The sequence below is a fragment of the Cebus imitator genome, unplaced genomic scaffold, assembly GCF_001604975.1.
Source record: "Cebus imitator isolate Cc_AM_T3 unplaced genomic scaffold, Cebus_imitator-1.0 Scaffold280, whole genome shotgun sequence".
In the NCBI taxonomy this organism is placed as follows: domain Eukaryota; kingdom Metazoa; phylum Chordata; class Mammalia; order Primates; family Cebidae; genus Cebus; species Cebus imitator.
Genome location: NW_016107595.1, coordinates 1600396 through 1619662, shown reverse-complemented (window position 1 = coordinate 1619662; position 19267 = coordinate 1600396). Strand labels below are relative to the sequence as shown.

The window sequence follows — 19267 nt, the reverse complement described above, 5'->3', positions numbered from 1 at the left end:
GGTGACTCTCCTGCCTCACCCTGCTGAGTAGCTGGGATTACAGGCACCCGCCACCACATCCGGCTAATTTTTTGTATTTTTAGTAGAGACGGGGTTTCACCGTGTTGGTCAGGCTGGTCTCGAACTCCTGACCTCATGATCCACCTGCCTTGGTCTCCCAAAGTGCTGGGATTACAGGGGTGAGCCACTGCGCCCAGCCTCTTTCTCTACCCAAAAGCTTGCAAGAAAATTCTACAGGCAGCCTGGTGCGGTAGCTCACACCTGTAATACAAGCACTTTGGGGGGCAGAGGTGGGAGGATCACTTGTTGAGTGACTAAGTGAATGGTTAGAAGGGGGTTGAGTGGTGGCCGCTATGTCCTCCTACCTGCACTTGGGACAGAGACAGATATTTCTTTCTGGTGACATCGAGCACGATCCTGGGTTCATATAAGGAGCATATAACAGAGGGCCTGACCTGGCCAGAGAGTGGGGGCAGTCACGCAAGTAAGTGATGTTTCAGTAGGTACCAAAGGATGAGTAGAAGTTTGCCAGATAAAGCAGACAAGGGCCCAGCACACTGCATGGCTGACGCCTGTAATCCCAGCACTTTGGGAGGCCAAGGCGGGCGAATCACCTGGGGTCGAGAATTCGAGACCAGCCTGACCAACATGGAGAAACCCTGTGTCTACTAAAAATACAAAAAATTAGCTGGGCGTGGTGGCGCGTGCCTGTAATCCCAGCTACTCGGGAGGCTGAGGCAGGAGAATCGCTTGAACCCAGGAGGCGGAGGTTGTGGTGAGCTGACATCACGCCATTACACTCCAGCCTGGGTAACAAGAGCGAAACTTCATCTCAAAAGTGGCTCACGCCTGTAGCCTGTAATCCTAGCACTTTGGGAGGCCGAGGCAGGCGGATCACAAGGTCAGGAGATCGAGACCATCCTGGCCAACATGATGAAACCCCGTCTCTACTAAAAATACAAAAATTAGCTTGGCATGGTGGTGCATGCCTGTAATCCAGCTACTCAAGAGGCTGAGGCAGGGGAATCACTTGAACCTGGGTGGCGGAGGTTGCGGTGAGCCGAGATTGCGCCATGGCACTCCAGCCTGGGCAACAAGAGCAAAACTCCGTCTCAAAAAAAAAAAAAAAGAAAAGAAAAAAAACAGACAAGGAAGAGACCACAGCAAGGGCACAACAACTTATGGTGTTGGAGAGAACCACAAGAAGGCCGGCGTGGCTGGATTGGAGGAGGCGGGGGGAAGTGGAGGGAGACAGGCAGGGGGAGTTTGGAATTTGGAGGGTAAGGGCCACACAGGGCTAGCACAGATTTTATACCAAGGCACCAGTGAGCTATGGTCGGATTTAGAGCAGAGGAGGGAGGTGATTGGATTTATCATTCCCTGTGGCTTCCAAGGGTAGTGAGAACTGTGGAGACAGCACAGGCTGGCCTGGGATGGGGGCCAGGGCACTGGGAAGTGGATGCATTTCCCATACTTTTTCGAAGTGGCGGCCAGGAGACCTGCTGCGGCGCTGCGATGATGCTGCTGACCCTGAGTCTCCAGCATAGCCTATTGCCTGTCCCCCACAGACCAAAAATGCCACAAAAACTTTTCACTTTCTTTCTTGAGACGGAGTTTCACTCTTGTTGCCCAGGCTGGAGTGCAGTGGTGTGATCTCAGCTCACCGCAACCTCCGCCTCCCAGGTTCAAGTGATTCTCCTGCCTCAGCCTCCCGAGTAGCTGGGATTACAGGTGCACACCACCACGCCTGGCTAATTTTTGTATTTTTAGTAAAGATGGGGTTTCACCATGTTGGCCAGGCTGGTCTCGAACTCCTGACCTCATGTGATTCAGCCTCCCAAAGTGCTAGGATTATAGGTGTGGGATTTTTGTCCTTTCTGATCATGGCTATGTTTTCCGGCCCCTAGAGCAGGGCCTGGCATACAGCAAGTGCTCAGCTGGTGCTGAGTGAATGCATGTGTGAATGGGGCTCAGGTGGGCAGCGACGTGGTACCCCAGCCCCTGACCTCTGTCCCATCCCCACAGCCCCACGGGCAGCAGTCGCTACGCCTCCTCCGGGGAGCTGAGCCAGGGAAGCTCACAGCTGAGTGAGGACTTTGACCCTGACGAGCACAGCCTGCAGGGCTCCGAGATGGAGGACGAGCGGGACCGGGACTCCTACCACTCCTGCCACAGCTCAGTCAGCTACCACAAAGACTCACCTCGCTGGGACCAGGATGAGGAGGAGCTGGATGAGGACCTGGAGGACTTCCTGGAGGAGGAAGAGCTTCCTGAAGATGAGGAGGAGCTGGAGGAGGAGGAGGAGGAGGAGGTGCCTGATGATTTGGGCAGCTATGCGCAGCGTGAAGAGGTGGCTGTGGCTGAGCCCAAAGACTTCAAGCGCATCAGCCTCCCACCAGCTGCCCCTGGGAAGGACGACAAGGCCCCAGTGGCACCCACCGAGGTCCCTGACATGGCCAAGGTAGCCCCCAAGCCAGCCACGCCCGAAGAGGTGCCTGCAGCAGAGGAAGTTCCTGAACCTGAGCCCCCCAAGGCCGAGGAGAGGTAACAGGAGGGGGCCGAGGGGCTGAGGGGCTGTCTCAAGGTCACAGAGTCAGCAGGGCTACGATGGGGTCGGCATGGACCTAGGTAGTTGCCGGGGCTGAAGATGTCACAGGGCCTTGGGTTTCTTAAAGGGATCAGAGGTGACAGGGCAGAGTAGGGGGGCCAAAGAGGGTTCAGGGGAGTCATGAAGGAGTCTTAGAGGTTGTGACCTTAGGGGTTGCTGGGGTCAGAGAGGTCAAGATACTGGGCAAAAGGGGGGCCAGAGGGGCTGGGCTGGTGACAAGGAAGCCGAGGAACAGTGACAGTGTCAAAGAAGCATTGGGTGTGTGGGAATGGGTGGGGGCACCGAGCCGGGCCAGGGGACACAGGTGGGTCCCAGTGTCTCTGAGGGGTCAGAGGTGCCATGAGGAGCCTGCATCGCTTGCACGGCTCTAGGGTTGAGGGAAGGTCGGGAGTCATGGAGAGCCAGACTGGAGCCTCATGGCGTTCCCTGCCTCAGTTTCAGACCAAGAGAGGATGAGGAAGGCCAGGAGGGGCAAGACTCCATGTCCAGGGCCAAAGCCAACTGGCTGCGTGCCTTCAACAAGGTGCGCATGCAGCTGCAGGAGGTGAGTGATACGCCTGGCCCTGTCCTGGCCACGTCTGGCCAGGCCACGCCCAATTCCACGCCCACACATGATTTGGCCACACCCACACCTGGATTGGCCACGCCCAACACCCCACCCAAGCCCAGCCTGGGCCTGCCCAATGCAGTGCCCACACTGTGCCCATGCCCTGCCACTGGAGCCCTTCCCTGGCTCCACCCTCACTCATCCTGGCCACGCCTCATGTCGCCCATGCCCCCCCTGACCCTTAGCCCCGCGCGCACACGGCCCAAGGCATCCCTATGGCCCATTCACACCAGCTGGGTTATGCTCACTCCCAAACCCCACACCAAGTCGGGTCCCACCCATCCCCAGCACAGCCTTCTCCCCAGTGTCAGCCTGGGCTTTCTAAGTCAAGAGGGAGAAGAGAAAACAGACAGAAATAGGGCTGAAGTCATGGTTAGGGATCAAGGTCAGGGTCAGTTCAGCCATCAAAGATCAGAGGTCAGGGTTAGAATCGGTGTCAGGCAAAGGGGTCAGTGCTTAGGGTCAAATTGGAGGTTATTGTCAGGGTTAGGGAAAGGTCTGCGGCTGGGTCAGTAGGGGAGTAAGAATCAAGGAAAGAATTAACATCAGGTCTGGGTGACTGTTCAGATGGGCAGCAGCGTGGAGGCCATTCATTTATTCCTTCATTCAGCTCACCCTGGGCTGGAGACAGCAGTGTCGCTCTTCAGGGTTACCCTCCAACCTGCAGTGGGACTGGCAGAAGGAGATTCTAAACAGACCTCCCAGAGGCTTAAACCATCAAATATCAGGGCCACAGAAGTACCAAAGAAACTTATCAGTTTTCTGATATCCAGTCGCCAGGCTCAGTGGCTCACACCTGTAGTCCCAGCACTTGGGGAGGCTGAGGTGGGAGGATCATTAGGTCCAGAGTTCAAGACTAACCTGGCTAAGAGACTAGCCTGGCCATCATGATGAAACCCCATATCTACTAAAAATACAAAAATTATCTCGGCATGATGGCAGGCGCCTGTAATCCCAGCTACTCAGGAGGCTGAGGCAGGAGGATTGCTTAAACCCAGGAGGCGGAGGTTGCAGTGAGCCATGATCATGCCATTGCACTCCAGCCTGGGCGACAGAACAAGACTCTGACTAAAAGAACAAAACAAAACAAAACGACAACCCTTAAAAGAGAAATCTGTCTTTTGACTCAGCGGTATATACATATGGTTCTAAATTAGAAGGATGAAGAGTACACAGTGAAAAGGCTTTTGGATAACTTTTACTAGGTCAGCAAATTAAATTAAACAAATAGCAGCTACTATTGGAACTATGTGATATGACAAGAAAAATAAAAAATAAAATATAGAACTAGCAATATACAAGAAAAACAAACTATGGAACTAGTGATATGACAAGAAAAAGAAACATGGAGGGCTCTCTGGATTTCATAGGAAAAGCACAAAACTAATCCAAGGCAATCAGGAAAACTCCCTGGAGGAGATGACACTTAAGGAAAATTAATGTCCAAAATATTTCAACAATATTTCAGGAGCTCACGTCTGTAATCCCAGCACTTTGGGAGGTCAAGGCAGGAGAATCACTTGAGCTCAGGAGTTCAAGACCAGCCTGGGCAACATAATGAGACCTCGTCTCTAGAAAAAAATGAAAAAATATTTCAGGAGCTGAGTGGGGTGGATCACACCTGTAGTCCCAGCTACTCAGGAGGCTGAGGCAGGAAGATTGTATGAGGCCAGGAGTTCAAGACCAGTCTGGGCAATATAGCAAGACTCTGTCTTTAAAAAAAATTAAACACCCCCTCAATATTTCAGAACGGAAGAATGCTTCCCTCTCCCCCGATAGGACTCCTATGTTAACTCTTTAGTTACAAGATGGAGGGAAGGTAGGGGGTGTGGACCCTGGGTCTGGCTGAGACCTGAATGATAAACAGAGGCTTATCATTGGGTGGGTGCAGAAGGTAAGAGGGCGTACAAGCTGAAGTCATAACTCCTGGAAAGGGCCCAGGGCACAAGAGCAGATGAACCAGTGAGACTGTGAGACTGTAGGGAGTTTAAGGGTAACCAATGAAGAGACTGAGATCCATTGAGGTAGGTGAAAGAGAGGCGCTTCTTTCTCCCCCAGCCCATCTTACAGATGGGCAAACTAAGGCCAGAGATAGCCAGGGAGCTTCCTAAGATCACTCAGCCAGGACTAGGACCCAGGCCATCTGACTCCCAGCCCAGAGGGGATCAGAAGTGGGTGTGGAGCCCGCTGCGGGGAGGGGAGGGATGACCACACTGGCCATATCTGTCTGTCTGTCCTGCAGGCCCGGGGAGAAGGAGAGATGTCCAAATCTCTGTGGTTCAAAGGCGGGTAAGTGATGAACTGTGAGTGGTGGGAGGAAGTTTTGAACCCCGAGCTGAGCTCAAGGCTAGTTTGCGCCTGAGCCTCAGCCCAGAGAGGATGGGGAGGGGTTCCATTTAGATGGGGGACAGATTGAGCTTGGGCACAATATGTCAGTTTCATAAGGCACACAACCATATGCAGATGCAAAAGACAGTCATCTTTGAAGGTAGGGCCAGGTGCCCTGGCTCATGCCCATAATCCAAGCACTTTGAGAGGCTGAGGCGGGAGGATCATTTGAGGTCAGGAGTTTGAAACCGGCCTGGCCAACAAGGTGAAACCCCCTCTCTACTAAAAATACAAAAATTAGCTGGGCATGGTGCCAGGCACCTGTAATCCCAGCTACTTGGGTTGCTGAAGCAGGAGAATTACGTGAACCCAGGAGGCAGAGGTTGCAGTGAGCTGAGATTGCGCCATTGCACACCAGCCTGGGCAACAGCGAGGGACACTGTCTCAAAAACAAACAAATAAATAAACGCAATATAAAGCAGACACTATTAGGAACTAGACATTATTGGGAAATATACACTATATATTTATAATCCCGGAGCAAAGTTTTTTGCTTTGAGTCTATTTTCAAATCTCTTCAATTATTGCTACAGTGAGGGCTCTTAAAGATAGTTGTTTATTCTTCAGTGGGGCATGTGGTCACATCTATCTTCTTATGTTATGGATTTTCAGGTTAGAGGATGCACAAGATATTTTTAAAATGTGCTCAGGTTTTAAAATAGCAGCACGATAGTGACCTTCCTTGTACACCCTTTGCAAACAGGCAGGGAGACAGCAGCTGGCATTCCTAAATAAGTGAGCAGGTGCCCTAGCTAGAGAGCCTGGGATGCAGGGCCTGAAATGGGGATTTCTGTGCTCGTGATTTGTGAAGGATATTTCTCTCAGGAGAAAGCTGTCAGACTAGGGGAGGCTGCCGAGAAAAGATGTGGCTTAGGCGTCTCTAAGCCTCAGTCGGCTCCTGCAGAAAGCTTGGTAGCATGAATGGCCCTGTGGGCTTGTCTGGAGTCATTGGCGGCAGGTACCTATCTCATTGGCCAACGAAAACCTTTTGGGGCCGGGTGCGGTGGTTCACGTCTGTAATCCCAGCACTTTGGGAAGCTGAGGCAGATGGATCGCCTGAGGTCCGGAGTTCGAGACCAGCTTGCCCAACATGGCGAAACTCCGTCTCTACTACAAATACAAAAATTAGCTGGGTGTGGTGGTGCATGCTTGTAATCCCAGCTACTTGGGAGGGTGAGGCTGGAGAATCGCTTGAGACTAGGAGTTCAAGACCAGCTTGGGCAACATAGCGAGACCCCCATTGCTACAAAAAAAAACAATTTTTTTTTGAGATGGAGTTTTGCTCTTGTTGCCCAGGCCGGAGTGCAACGGTGCAACCTTGGCTCACTGCAACCTCCACCTCCCGAGTTCAAGCGATTCTTCTGCCTCAGCCTCTCAAGTAGCTGGGATTACAAGCATGCACCACCACACCCAGCTAATTTTTATATTTTTAGTAGAGACAGGGTTTCCCCATGTTGGTCACGTTGGTCTTGAACTCCTGACCTCAGGTGATCCGCCCACCACTGCTTCCCAAAATGCTGGGATTACAGGCGTGAGCCATTGCACCCAGCACCCATTTTTTTTTTAATTAGCTGGGTGTGGGCCAGGTGCAGTGGTTCATGCCTGTAATCCCGGCACTTTGGGAGGCCGATGTGGGTGGGTCACCTGAGGTTAGGAGTTCAAGACCAGCCTGGCCAACATGGTGAAACCCCGTCTCCACTGAAAATACAAAAATTAGCCCAGTGTGGTGGTGTGTGACAGTAATCCCAGCTACTTGGGAGGCTGAGGCACAAGAATCGCTTGAACTCAGGAGGCTGCAGTGAGCTGAGATCGCAGGACTGCACTCCAGTCTGGGCAACAGAGCGAGACTCTGTCTCTAAAAAAAGAAAGGTTTCGTTTATATTTTAGTATATAACTTAGGTTTGCCTTAATTCACGTTTTCATTCAAGGTGGGCAACTACGTCATCTCCCCATTTTTCAGATGAGGAGGTTGAGGCCTGCTGTCTCCATTTCTTAGAACTGCTATCACAAAGTACCACAGACGGGTGGCTTAAAACCACGACAGTGTTTTGTCTCGCAGTTCTGGAGGCCAGGAGTCTGAAATGAAGGCGTTGGTCAGGCCGCGCTCCCTCTGGAATCTGTAGAAGAGAATTCCTCCCCTGCCTCTTCTAGCTTCTGGTGTTTGCTTGAAATTCTTAGCCACCAAGTAGATACTTGTTTGTAGATCGTCACTCTCTGCCTCTGTTGCCACGAAGCCACCTTCTTTCCATCTCTCTCTCTCCTAAGGACACCAGTCCTATTAGATGAAGCATCCACCCTCGCCCCATATGACCTTATCTTAACTAATTACATCTGTGACAACCCCATTTCCAAATAAGGTCACCTTCTGAGGTAGTGAGGGTTAAGGAATCAACATATCTTTTTTTGCGGGACGCAATTCAACCCCTTAACACCTGAGGAGGTTGAGTGTTCTCCCCATGGCTCAAGTGATGTCTGTGTGAGGAATAGGGATGTCTGGGCCCTCAATGCCCCTCTGTGTCTTGCAGCCCAGGGGGCGGTCTCATCATCATCGACAGCATGCCGGACATCCGCAAGAGGAAGCCTATCCCACTCGTGAGTGACCTGGTAAGCAGCCACCCACTTTACTCCCCTAGTGGAGCAGGCCCGCTATAAGCAGCGTGCAACCTGGGCAACTGCCCATGGTCAACCTGGGGTTGGGGGCTAGCTAGGCATTCTCTGAGACTAATGTTGTCTGATTTCTACCCCCACGTGCTGCGTGGACACTTCAGGCCATGGTGAGTGATGGTGACATGGGCCCCTTGGGGTCTTCTCCCCAAACTCCCCCACTGGGATCTTGTAACAGGCCCCCAGTTCATGGTTTCAGGGGGAACCTTGCCTTGTCCCTCTGTGTTGGAGGCTGTGAGTCGGGGTGTGGGGCTGCTCACTTTCCAGGGTCCCTTCTAACTCAAAGCCTCCACCACCTCCTAATTCTTTGCTGGGTCTGGCCCGGATGCTGTCGGTGACCTGTTTCCAATTTGCGGTTGTGGCTCCAAAATATGGCTTTGGGCCCCATGTGTGGCTGTGAACCCTCCCGGTGCTGATCTCATGGATGTCAACCCCCCGACTCCCTCTTCTGTGACCTCCCTAGTCCCTGGTCCAGTCCAGGAAAGCGGGCATCACCTCGGCCTTGGCCTCCAGCACATTGAACAACGAGGAGCTGGTACGTGGGGCACCTCTTTTTCCCCGGGTCAGAGATGGACTGGGCTGGGAGCTTCTGGAAGAGTCCAAGCCTCTGTGGGTCCCGGGGAAGAGGAGGCAGCCTGGATTCCGACAGCGTGGAGGCAGGGAGGGGCTGGGACTTTACCGCGCTCCGTGCTGGGGCCCAGGGGGACAAAACAGGGACAGCGCCAGGTTAGGGCCCCAAAGCGCACCCCTCCCTCCCTGCAGAAAAACCACGTTTACAAGAAGACCCTGCAAGCCTTAATCTATCCCATCTCGTGCACGACGCCGCACAACTTCGAGGTGTGGACGGCCACCACGCCCACCTACTGCTACGAGTGCGAGGGGCTGCTGTGGGGCATCGCGAGGCAGGGCATGCGCTGCACCGAGTGCGGCGTCAAGTGCCACGAGAAGTGCCAGGACCTGCTCAACGCCGACTGCCTGCAGCGTGAGCGCGGGGCCGAGCGCAGGGCTGCGGGTTGGCGTGGGAAGAAAGGCTGAAGGAGCAAGGCGATGGGTGGGGCGCCATGGGGCGGGGCAAGGGGCGGGGCGTCGCGGGGCAAGGGGCGGGGCATCGAGGGGCAAGGGAGGGACCCGCTGAAGGGGAGGGGTGGGGCTGGAGGGGCAGGACTCCCTGGGGAAAGGGCCAGGGCGTCGAGGGATGGGGAAAGAAGCTGCTAGGGTGTCAGAGAGGGATGGGGAGGGCTCAGGGACTAGCTAGGTGGTGCAAAGGACAGGCTTAGTGAGAAGACGCGGCTCCCCTGGATAAAAATGGGTTAGCTAGGGGTAGCTCTGAGAGGAAGAAGGGCTCAGAGAAGGAAGGGGCTCAGACTAAGAGAGGACTGTGGAGGAGGGGGTTGGAAGGCGGAGAGGTCTCAGAGAAGGCAGGGGCTCGGAGATGTGGAGGGGACTCACAGGAGTGGAGATCAGAGACGGGGAGGGGATTCAGAGGAGTGGGGCTCAGAGAGGTGGGATTCAGAGGAGGCGGGGACTCAGAGGGGTGGGGCTCAGAGAGAGGGCGGGGACTCAGGGGTGGGGCTCAGAGAGGGGGCGGGGACTCAGGGGTGGGACTCAGAGAAGGGGCGGGGACTTAGAGGGGTGGGGCTTAGGGGCTCCAAAAACCTGTGGGGACTCCAAGGGGCGGAAGGCAGAGAAGGGCAGGACTCAGGGACATGGGGACTCAGAGGAGCGTGGCTCCGAGAGGAGTCGGAAAGGCGAAGGGTCTGGGTGGGTGGTACAGAGAGCAGGCGGGAAACCGGCTTCAGGCGTGACACCTGAGCCCCCGCGGTTGATGAATGGGGCGGGGCTCTCGCCCTGGTGAGGGGCCACAGGGCAGGCGCGCTGGGGTCAGCGCCGGCCTCTGGCGTCCGCAGGGGCCGCGGAGAAGAGCTCCAAGCACGGGGCAGAGGACCGGACGCAGAACATCATCATGGTGCTCAAGGACCGCATGAAGATCCGGGAGCGCAACAAACCCGAGATCTTCGAGCTCATCCAGGAGATCTTCGCAGTGACCAAGACCGCGCACACGCAGCAGATGAAGGCGGTCAAGCAGAGCGTGCTGGACGGCACGTCCAAGTGGTCCGCCAAGATCAGCATCACTGGTGAGGGGGCGGGGGCCGCCGCAGGGCCCCTCCTTCTCCACCCGCTGAGGCCTGTCCCTCTCCTTTGCAGCAGGTCCCTGATCTCGTCCATTCCATCCCATGTCCGTGTGTGCACGCATATGGGGGGACATGCGTACCTCCAAATGCCTGTTCATGGGACTGTGTCTGGGTGCCTCTTGGTTGGTGCTCTCCAGAATGAGACCCCAAGAAGAAGAATTGTGGGTGCATAGTTCATCTGGAAAGTGACCCCAGAAAGCCCTGGCAAGGACTTGAGACAGGGATGGAAGGTGTCCTGAAGGAGATGCCGTGGGGCAGACCATGCTGTAGGCAACCGGCTCAGCCCATCCTGGGGTCATTCATGCAGCTCAGTGTGGCCCCACTCAGGGGCGGGGATACTGGTATTTCTCCACACCCAGACTCATGTGGATTTACCCATAAACATATCCGACGATGAGGATTTCAGGGTATGTGGGTTATCCAGGAAGTGACCCCAGGACGGAGCTAGGGTGGTCAGTCAGGAAGGGAAGGCACCCTGCAGGGGGCGCCAATGAGCAGGAGATCTCGGGGGCAATGGGTTCTTCTGGGTGTCCGACCTCGGGGAGCTCACACCTGAAAGAAGTCCCACCCATGGGCAAGGGGGCTGAGGCACCTTCCCATCCTTATGGGTTGGGTGCTCCCTCCTTGTTAACTCTCTAGCAAGGCCACGCGCTGTGGCTCATGCCTGTAATCCCAGCACTTTGGGAGTCCTAGGCGGGTGGATCACCTGAAGTTAGGAGTTCAAGACCAGCCTGGCCAACATGCTGAAACCCCATCTCTACTAAAAATGCAAAAAAAAAATTAGTTGGACATGGTGGCACATGCTTGTAATCCCAGCTACTTGGGAGACTGAGGCAGGAGAATCGTTTGAACCCAGGAGGCAGAGGTTGCAGTGAGCCAAGATCAAGCCACTGCACTCCAGCCTGGGTGACGAGCAAACTCCATCTCAAAAACAACTAACAAAGAAACCCCTTTAGCTAGTCCAGCGTGCCTGCCATTGCTCTCCAGCCATGCTGCAGGTGTCCCAGTTATCAGCCTGCAGCTTGTGGCGACTGTCCCAGCATGCCCGCTCCTTGAGTGCACGCCTGTGTACGCCCTCTGTGTCTTCCAGTGGTCTGCGCCCAGGGCTTGCAGGCAAAGGACAAGACGGGATCCAGTGACCCCTACGTCACCGTCCAAGTTGGGAAGACCAAGAAACGGACAAAAACCATCTATGGGAACCTCAACCCGGTGTGGGAGGAGAATTTCCACTTGTAAGTGCCTGGCTGGGTCCCTGGGCCCGTGCGGGGCTCCCTGCTGGGGCAGCCAAAAGGGGGCTCCAAAGACAGGACTCACGCTGGCCGCCTGACCCCCGCCCCTGCCTCCTCCTCCCGCCACAGTGAATGTCACAATTCCTCCGACCGCATCAAGGTGCGCGTCTGGGACGAGGATGATGACATCAAATCCCGTGTGAAACAGAGGTTCAAGAGGGAATCTGACGATTTCCTGGGGCAGACGATCATTGAGGTGCGGACGCTCAGCGGCGAGATGGACGTGTGGTACAACCTGGGTGAGAGAAGCCGGGTTCTGAAAGGGATGGGGATGGTCCCAGGGATCCAGCCAGAGCGTGGAGCCCATGAAGAGGGGAGAGAAGCATTCTCGAGAGAAGTTTGGTCAAGGAGCATGATCTGATGGGGGAGGCAGAGTCTAGGAGCCCAATCTGATGGGGTCAGGAAGCACCCAGGCAGGGAGGGTTAGCAGAGCCCAGGAATTTCTTAGGTCAGCTTAGACGGGAGGGTAGGGACAGAATCTCCGTGTCCCAGTCTAATGGGGGAGGCAGGAAGCAAGACCTGGTAATCCTAGTCTGAGGGGAGAGGCACAGACCTACAAACCAAATCGAAGAAGGAAGATTGAGCTTTAAGAATCCTAGCTGGGCTGGGTGCAGTGGCTCATACCTGTAATCCCAATACTCTGGTAGGCGGAGGTGGGCAGATCACCTGAGGTCAGCAGTTCGAGACCAGCCTGGCCAACATGGTGAAACCCTGTCTCTACTAAAAATACAAAAATTAGCCAGGCATGGTGGTGCTAGTCTGTAGTCCTAGCTACTCAGGAAGCAAAGGCAGGAGAATTGCTTGAACCTGGGAGGCGGAGGTTGCAGTGAGCCAAGATCACACCACTGCACTCCAACCCAGACAACAAAAGCAAAATTCCATCTCCAGAAAAAAAAAAGAATCCAGGTTGGGGGCACTGGACAGTGGCTCACATCTGTAATCTTATCATTTTGAGAGGCTGAGGCAGGCTAATCACTTGAGTCTAGGAGTTCGAGACCAGCCTAGGGAACATAGTGAAACCCCGTCTCTACTAAAAATACAAAAATTAGCCAGGCGTGGTGGTGCACGCCTGTAGTCCCAGCTACTCGGGAGGCTGAGGCAGGAGAATTGCTTGAACCCGGGAGGCAGAGGTTGTAGTGAGCCAAGATTGCACCACTGCACTCCAGCCTGGTGACAGAGCTAGACTTCATCTCAAAAAAAAAAAAAAAAAAAAAAAAAAAAAAAAAAAAAAAAAAAAAAGGCCAGCATAGTGGCTCACGCCTGTAATCCCAGCACTTTGGGAGGCCAGGGTGGGTGGATCACTAGGTCAGGAGTTCCAAGACCAGACTGGACAACATGGTGAAAACCCATCTCTACTAAAAAATACAAAAATTAGCTGGGCATGGTGGCTCATGCCTGTAATCCTAGCTACTTAGGAGGCTGAGGTAGGAGAATTGCTTGAACTGGGACCCGGGAAGCAGAGGTTACGGTGAGCCGAGATCACACCACTGCACTCCAGCCTAGGCTACAGAGCAAGACTCCATCTCGAAAAAAAGGAAAAAGAAAAAAAAAAAGAAAATAAGTAGAATCTGGGGAGTCCAATCTAATGAGCCTAATCTGAAGGGGTAGAAAGGACCCAGCCTGAGAGGGTTGAGTAGAGCCCAGAAATCTCTTAGTTTGGAGGAGATCTACATATCCCATTCTGATGGGGGAGGCAGGAGACAAGACCTGGGGATCCTAGTCAGAGGAGAGAGGCACAGACCCAGGAACCGTGTCTAAGATGTGTAGTTTCTGGGGAGTGTGATTTGATGGGGGAGGCAGATCCTGGGAGCTCAGACTGGGCAAGAAGCAGGGTCTAGGGCTGCTAGTCTAAGGAGGGAGGCACACACCCAGGAACTTAACCTGAGTGAAGAAGCAAGGTCTGGGATCCTTGTTTGAAGGGAGAAACAGGGCTTAAGGAATTCTAGCCTAAGCAGAGAGACTCAAGCCTAGGGAGCCAATCAGAAGAGAGACGCCAGGCCTTAGTTTCCGGAGGTCTGGGAGGACAACGGAATCGTGCATCTATTAAAAATTGCCCACAGCTATAGTGAGAGGTTCTGACTCTGGTCATCCTTTTCTGCCCCACAGACAAGCGAACTGACAAATCTGCCGTGTCGGGCGCCATCCGGCTCCACATCAGTGTGGAGATCAAAGGCGAGGAGAAGGTGGCCCCATATCACGTCCAGTACACCTGTCTGCATGAGGTGAGCTTCATTGCTCAGCCCCTCCCATGCCACCTCCACTCACCATTTCTTCCCGCCCTTCCTCTTTCTGGCCACACTATTCACACTCTCCTGGCTCTCTGAGACTGCCTACCATGCCATTCCCTTTATATCCATCAAGATCCAGATTTAGGGTCGCCTCCTCTGGGAAGCCCTCCTTGGCCTCCAGGTTGACTCTCATACTCACCATCAGATTCTTCCTTCTGTTCCAGCCCTAACCACTCAGGATTGGGCTGTCTGTGTCTGGGTATGTCTCTTCCGGCTGCCTGGGGGTTCCTGGAAAGAACTCTATTCCCAGGAACTAGTTTGTTGAATGAATGCTGGTGAATGAGTGAATGACTGAATAAATGAATGAGTGATGAGGTAGATAAAAGGATGGATGGAGAGATGGATGAGTTATTGGGTAGATTCATGACTAAATGGATGATAGATGGACAGATGGATGGATATGTGGTTGAACTATTGGAAGTACAGATGCATGGATGGGTGAATTTTGGGGTAATTGGATAGATGATCAATAGATATAGAAGAATGATGGATGGATAACTTGATAGGTGGGCAGATGATTGAATGGGTGGATAGATGAGTTGCTGGATGAGAACGTTAAGCTGTATTGGATGGGATGGGTGGATGTGTGGTTGAATTATTAGAAGGAAGGATGAGTAGACAAGTGAACTTGTTGATAGTTGGATGGGTAGATAGGTGGATGGATGGATGGATGGATGGATGGACAGACAGATGGATGAATGGGTGGGTGGTGGATGCATGGAAGGACATGTGGTTGAATTATTGAAAGTATTGAAAAGTGGGTTCATAATTTTTGAGTATTTAGATGGATGGTTGTGAGTAGTTGGTGGACAGATGAAGAATAGATGCATAGATGGATGGATGGGTAAGTTGATGGGTAGACGGATGGTTGGTTTATGGAAGAATGAATGATTGGACAGGTGGATTAAGTTATATATCAATGTATGGGATGGATGGGTGGATGGATGGCTGGGTGGGTGGGTGGATGGGTCGATGGATGGATGGGTAGGTGGGTGGATGGGTGGATGGATGGGTGGATGGATGGATGGATGGATGGATCTTTACTGAAAGGTTGGAAGAGTGAATGGGTGAAATTTGGGGTAGTTAGATGGGTGGCTGTGTGGATGGATGAGAGGAGATGAATGAATTAAAGAGTAAACAAGCAGGTGTATGATGTAAGCTGCCCCAGACCCTAGGACCTCTGACCCCTGGCGACCCCTTGCACTCTCCATGATGATGCCTTCTCCCCCATGGTGGCAGAACCTCTTCCACTTCGTGACGGATGTGCAGAACAACGGGGTCGTGAAGATCCCGGATGCCAAGGGCGATGACGCCTGGAAGGTTTACTACGATGAGACAGCCCAGGAGATTGTGGACGAGTTTGCCATGCGCTACGGCGTCGAGTCCATCTACCAAGCCATGACGTGAGGCCGCAGGCTGGGGTGGACATGAGGGTGAGGTGCAGGAAACAAGAGGGAGGTCACCAAGAGGGCACTGACGGCCGGGCGTGGTGGCTCATGCCTGTAATCCCAGCACTTTGGGAGGCCAAGGCGGGCGGATCATGAGTTCAGGAGTTCGAGATCAGCCTGGCCAATGTGGTGAAACCCCATCTCTACTAAAAATACAAAATTAGCTAGGCATGGTGGCATGCGCCTCTAGTCCCAGCTACTCAGAAGGCTGAGTCAGAAGAATTACTTGAACCCGGGAGGCAGAGGTTGTAGTGAGCCAAGATCGCACCATTGCACTCCAGCCTGGGTGACAGAGGGAAACTCTGTCTCAAAAAAAAAAAAAAAAAAGTGGTGCTGTGGGGGATTCTGAGGGGGAGGAGCCAGAGAGGAAGTGGGCGTGGTGGTGGGAGGGGGTTCCGTAATTCCCCTGGAGATCAGGAGAGCCCTGTGATTGACACCTGGAGTGACAGGGAGGAGTTAGAAGCAGAGATAGAGGCCAGGAACGGTGGCTTAAGCCTGTAATCCCAGCGCTTTGGGAGGCCAAGGCGGGCGGATCACGAGGTCAAGAGATCGAGACCATCTTGGCCAACATGGTGAAACCCCGTCTCTACTGAAAATACAAAAGTTAGCCAGGTGTGGTGGCGCATGCCTGTAGTCCCAGCTACTCAGGAGGTTGAGACAGGAGAATCACTTGAACCCAGTGGGTGGAGACTGCAGTGAGCTGAGATTGCACTACTCAACTTCAGCCTGGGTGACAGTGAGACTCCATCTCAAAAAAAAAAAAAAAAGAAGCAGAGTTAGAGCAACTCAAATGGATATAACGATGGAGGGGAGAGGAGATGCAGAGACTCCAAGGACAGAATCAGCCAGGGGAGGGATTGGGTGGTGACAGAGAGCCACTCACAGATGCTGTCTTGGAGGTGTTCTGGGGGGAACTTGGTCCATCCTGGCTGGACCCCTGGCCCAGTGTCTCCTGGTCCCTCTCTCCAGCCACTTTGCCTGCCTCTCCTCCAAGTATATGTGCCCGGGGGTGCCCGCCGTCATGAGCACCCTGCTCGCCAACATCAATGCCTACTACGCGCACACCACCGCCTCCACCAACGTGTCTGCCTCCGACCGCTTCGCCGCCTCCAACTTCGGGGTCAGTCCTGGGGACTGGGACTGGAGAATGAGGGAAAGCCCAACTTTATGCTGGTCAGAACTGATGTGACTCCTGGGTCCCCAGTCTAGACCAGATTGCTGTGTGACTTTCCACCAGTCACTTGCTGTCTCTGAGCCTCCATTGATTCCTCTGTAGAATGCTCTAGAATGGAGGCCGGTCGAGGTGGCTCATGCCTGTAATCCCAGCACTTTGGGAGGCCGAGGTGAGCAGATCACTTGAGGCCAGGAGTTTGAGACCAGCCTGGCCAACATGGTGAAAACCCATCTCTACTAAAAATCTGAAAGAAAATTAGCCAGGTGTGGTGGCCTGTGCCTGTAGTCCAAGCTACTTGGGAGGCTGAGGAAGGAGAATCACTCGAACCTGGAGTCAGAGGTTGCAGTGAGCTGAGATTGTGCCACTGCACTCCAGCCTGGTCGACAGAGCGAGACCCTGTCTCAAAAAAATAAACATAAGAGGATGCAATTGAATGGAAATTGACATTATGAGGGTGGTGGATGGGGTGTACTTAGTGTACAGTAGGCGCTCAGCCAGCATGGCAGCCAAATCCTGCCTCCATCCATCCTCCCTCCTCCCCTTCCTCCTCAGAAAGAGCGCTTTGTGAAACTCTTGGACCAGCTGCATAACTCTCTGCGGATTGACCTCTCCATGTACCGGGTAGGAAGTGCATGCATGAGGATTTCCTGGCCCCGTGCACGTGTGTGTGCCTGGAGGGGAAAGCTACCAACAGGTGTGTGCATGAGGGGACCCATCTCCACACTTACGATGTGTTCCTCTGGCGTGTGTACGCCTGCACGAGTACCACCTGCCCTAACGTGCTTGGTGCATCCAAGCAGACCCCCACCCAGTCACTTTGAGGTGCTCTAATCAACCCCCAACCTGAAACCAGGGAGACTTTGTATCCCCCTAAAAAGCAGTCTCCCATCCTCCCCCAGTCTTCTTCCATAACCCCACCTCTCTTCCTGTTTCCAACAGAATAACTTCCCAGCCAGCAGCCCGGAGAGACTCCAGGACCTCAAATCCACTGTGGACCTTCTCACCAGCATCACCTTCTTTCGGATGAAGGTAGGAAAAGATCCGGTTGCACTTGCCCTCCAGGGAAGGTTCTCTAGGATTCCTAGCTCTCGGGACAAGTGACATTTCTCCTGGAGAATGGCAGCCTTTCTCAGTAACCTTCTCCCTCCATTCCACTTCATTTCGTTAAACCCAAAATGACTTGCAGTCACTTCTGGGGACTTCCTGTCCCAGCTGTGGCCGCCTATGCCTCTCTCCCTCCCTTCAGGTACAAGAACTCCAGAGCCCGCCCCGAGCCAGCCAGGTGGTAAAGGACTGTGTGAAAGCCTGCCTTAATTCTACCTACGAGTACATCTTCAACAATTGTCATGAACTCTACAGCCGGGAGTACCAGACAGACCCGGTGAGACCCTAGATGGGTCAGAAGGGAACGGGGACACCAGGGGGACACAGGCTCAAGTCCCAGCTCCGCCCCTTCCTGTGGGATTTAACTCTTCTGAACCTCAATATCTTGCTCTGTAAAATGGAATCCTTAACCCACATCTCAGGATTAGGGAGAAGAGTTCATGAACTATAAGCTTTAGATAAAATATAGTAGGCATTTAGTACACTTGGTTGCGTAGTTGAGTTTGGCATAAAAAAAATTTTTTTTTTTAATTTTTTTGAGACACAGTTTCACCCTTGTTGCCCAGGCTGGAGTGCAGTGGTGCGATCTCAGCTCACTGCAACCTTTGCCTCCCGAGTTTAATTCTCCTGCCTCGGCCTCCTGAGTAGCTGGGATTACAGGTCCCCGCCACCACACCCGGCTAATTTTTTGTATTTTTAGTAAAGATGGGGTTTCACCATGTTGGCCAGGCTGGTCTTGAACTCCTGACCTCAGGTGATCCACCATCTCAGCCTCTCAAAGTGCTGGGATTACAGGCATGAGCCACTGCGCCCGGCCTGGCATAAAAATTTATGTCTGGCATGCAGTCACTGTTCAATCAATGTTGAGTTGAATTTAATTAATTTATTTATTTCGAGATGGGATCTGTTGCCCTGGCTGGAGTGTGGTGATGCGATCATGGCTCACTGCAGGCTCGACCTCCCAGGCTCAAGTGATCCTCCCACCTCAGCCTCCCAAAGTGCTAGGGTTACAGGCAGGCACCACCACCTATAAGGAGGTTATGGCCTATTATGAGGGAAAGATGTACAAACTGGAAATATACAAACAGGGATGATTAGTGTTGAGATGGCGGGATCTCGGAGACTGTGGGAGCTGGAGGCAGCCCTTATCCCAGGTTCTGATAGGATATAACACACAAGCTGTGTTCAGTTCAGTTTGATTTCATTCTGTTCCTTTACATTCAGTTGACTAGCCTTGGAATCAGTCTCACTCTCATTTGAATTGAGTTGAGGTGAACTGGATTAGATTAGATTGTTTAGCTCAACCATAATCAATTTCCTTCTGTTTATTTCTATTCAGTTGACTTAAGTTAAAATTGTTCTTAGCTGGGTGTGGTGGTGCATCTCTGTAATCCCAGCTACTCGGGAGGCTGAGGCAGGAGAATTTCATGAACCTGGGAGGCGAAGGTTTCAGTGAGCCGAGATCACACCACTGCACTCTAGCCTGGGCAATGAGAGTGAAACTC

The 19267-nt window shown here is 53.2% G+C and overlaps 1 protein-coding gene across 5 annotated transcripts in view; it reads left to right on the top strand.

Moving 5' to 3' along the window:
- The window catches only part of UNC13A (unc-13 homolog A), an 86149-nt gene that overhangs the window by 33236 nt on the left and 33646 nt on the right, over positions 1 to 19267 (top strand). For all 5 annotated transcript variants that reach the window (XM_037728770.1, XM_037728767.1, XM_037728769.1 and 2 more), the window contains exons 10-25: positions 2026 to 2544; positions 3044 to 3152; positions 5458 to 5504; positions 8129 to 8207; positions 8372 to 8377; positions 8731 to 8802; positions 9030 to 9249; positions 10175 to 10402; positions 11550 to 11691; positions 11818 to 11987; positions 13855 to 13970; positions 15276 to 15439; positions 16454 to 16604; positions 17211 to 17279; positions 17598 to 17687; positions 17905 to 18039. In XM_037728770.1, coding sequence (XP_037584698.1) covers positions 2026 to 2544; positions 3044 to 3152; positions 5458 to 5504; positions 8129 to 8207; positions 8372 to 8377; positions 8731 to 8802; positions 9030 to 9249; positions 10175 to 10402; positions 11550 to 11691; positions 11818 to 11987; positions 13855 to 13970; positions 15276 to 15439; positions 16454 to 16604; positions 17211 to 17279; positions 17598 to 17687; positions 17905 to 18039 — 2317 coding nt within the window. The remainder of the gene's footprint in view (positions 1 to 2025; positions 2545 to 3043; positions 3153 to 5457; positions 5505 to 8128; positions 8208 to 8371; positions 8378 to 8730; positions 8803 to 9029; positions 9250 to 10174; positions 10403 to 11549; positions 11692 to 11817; positions 11988 to 13854; positions 13971 to 15275; positions 15440 to 16453; positions 16605 to 17210; positions 17280 to 17597; positions 17688 to 17904; positions 18040 to 19267) is intronic.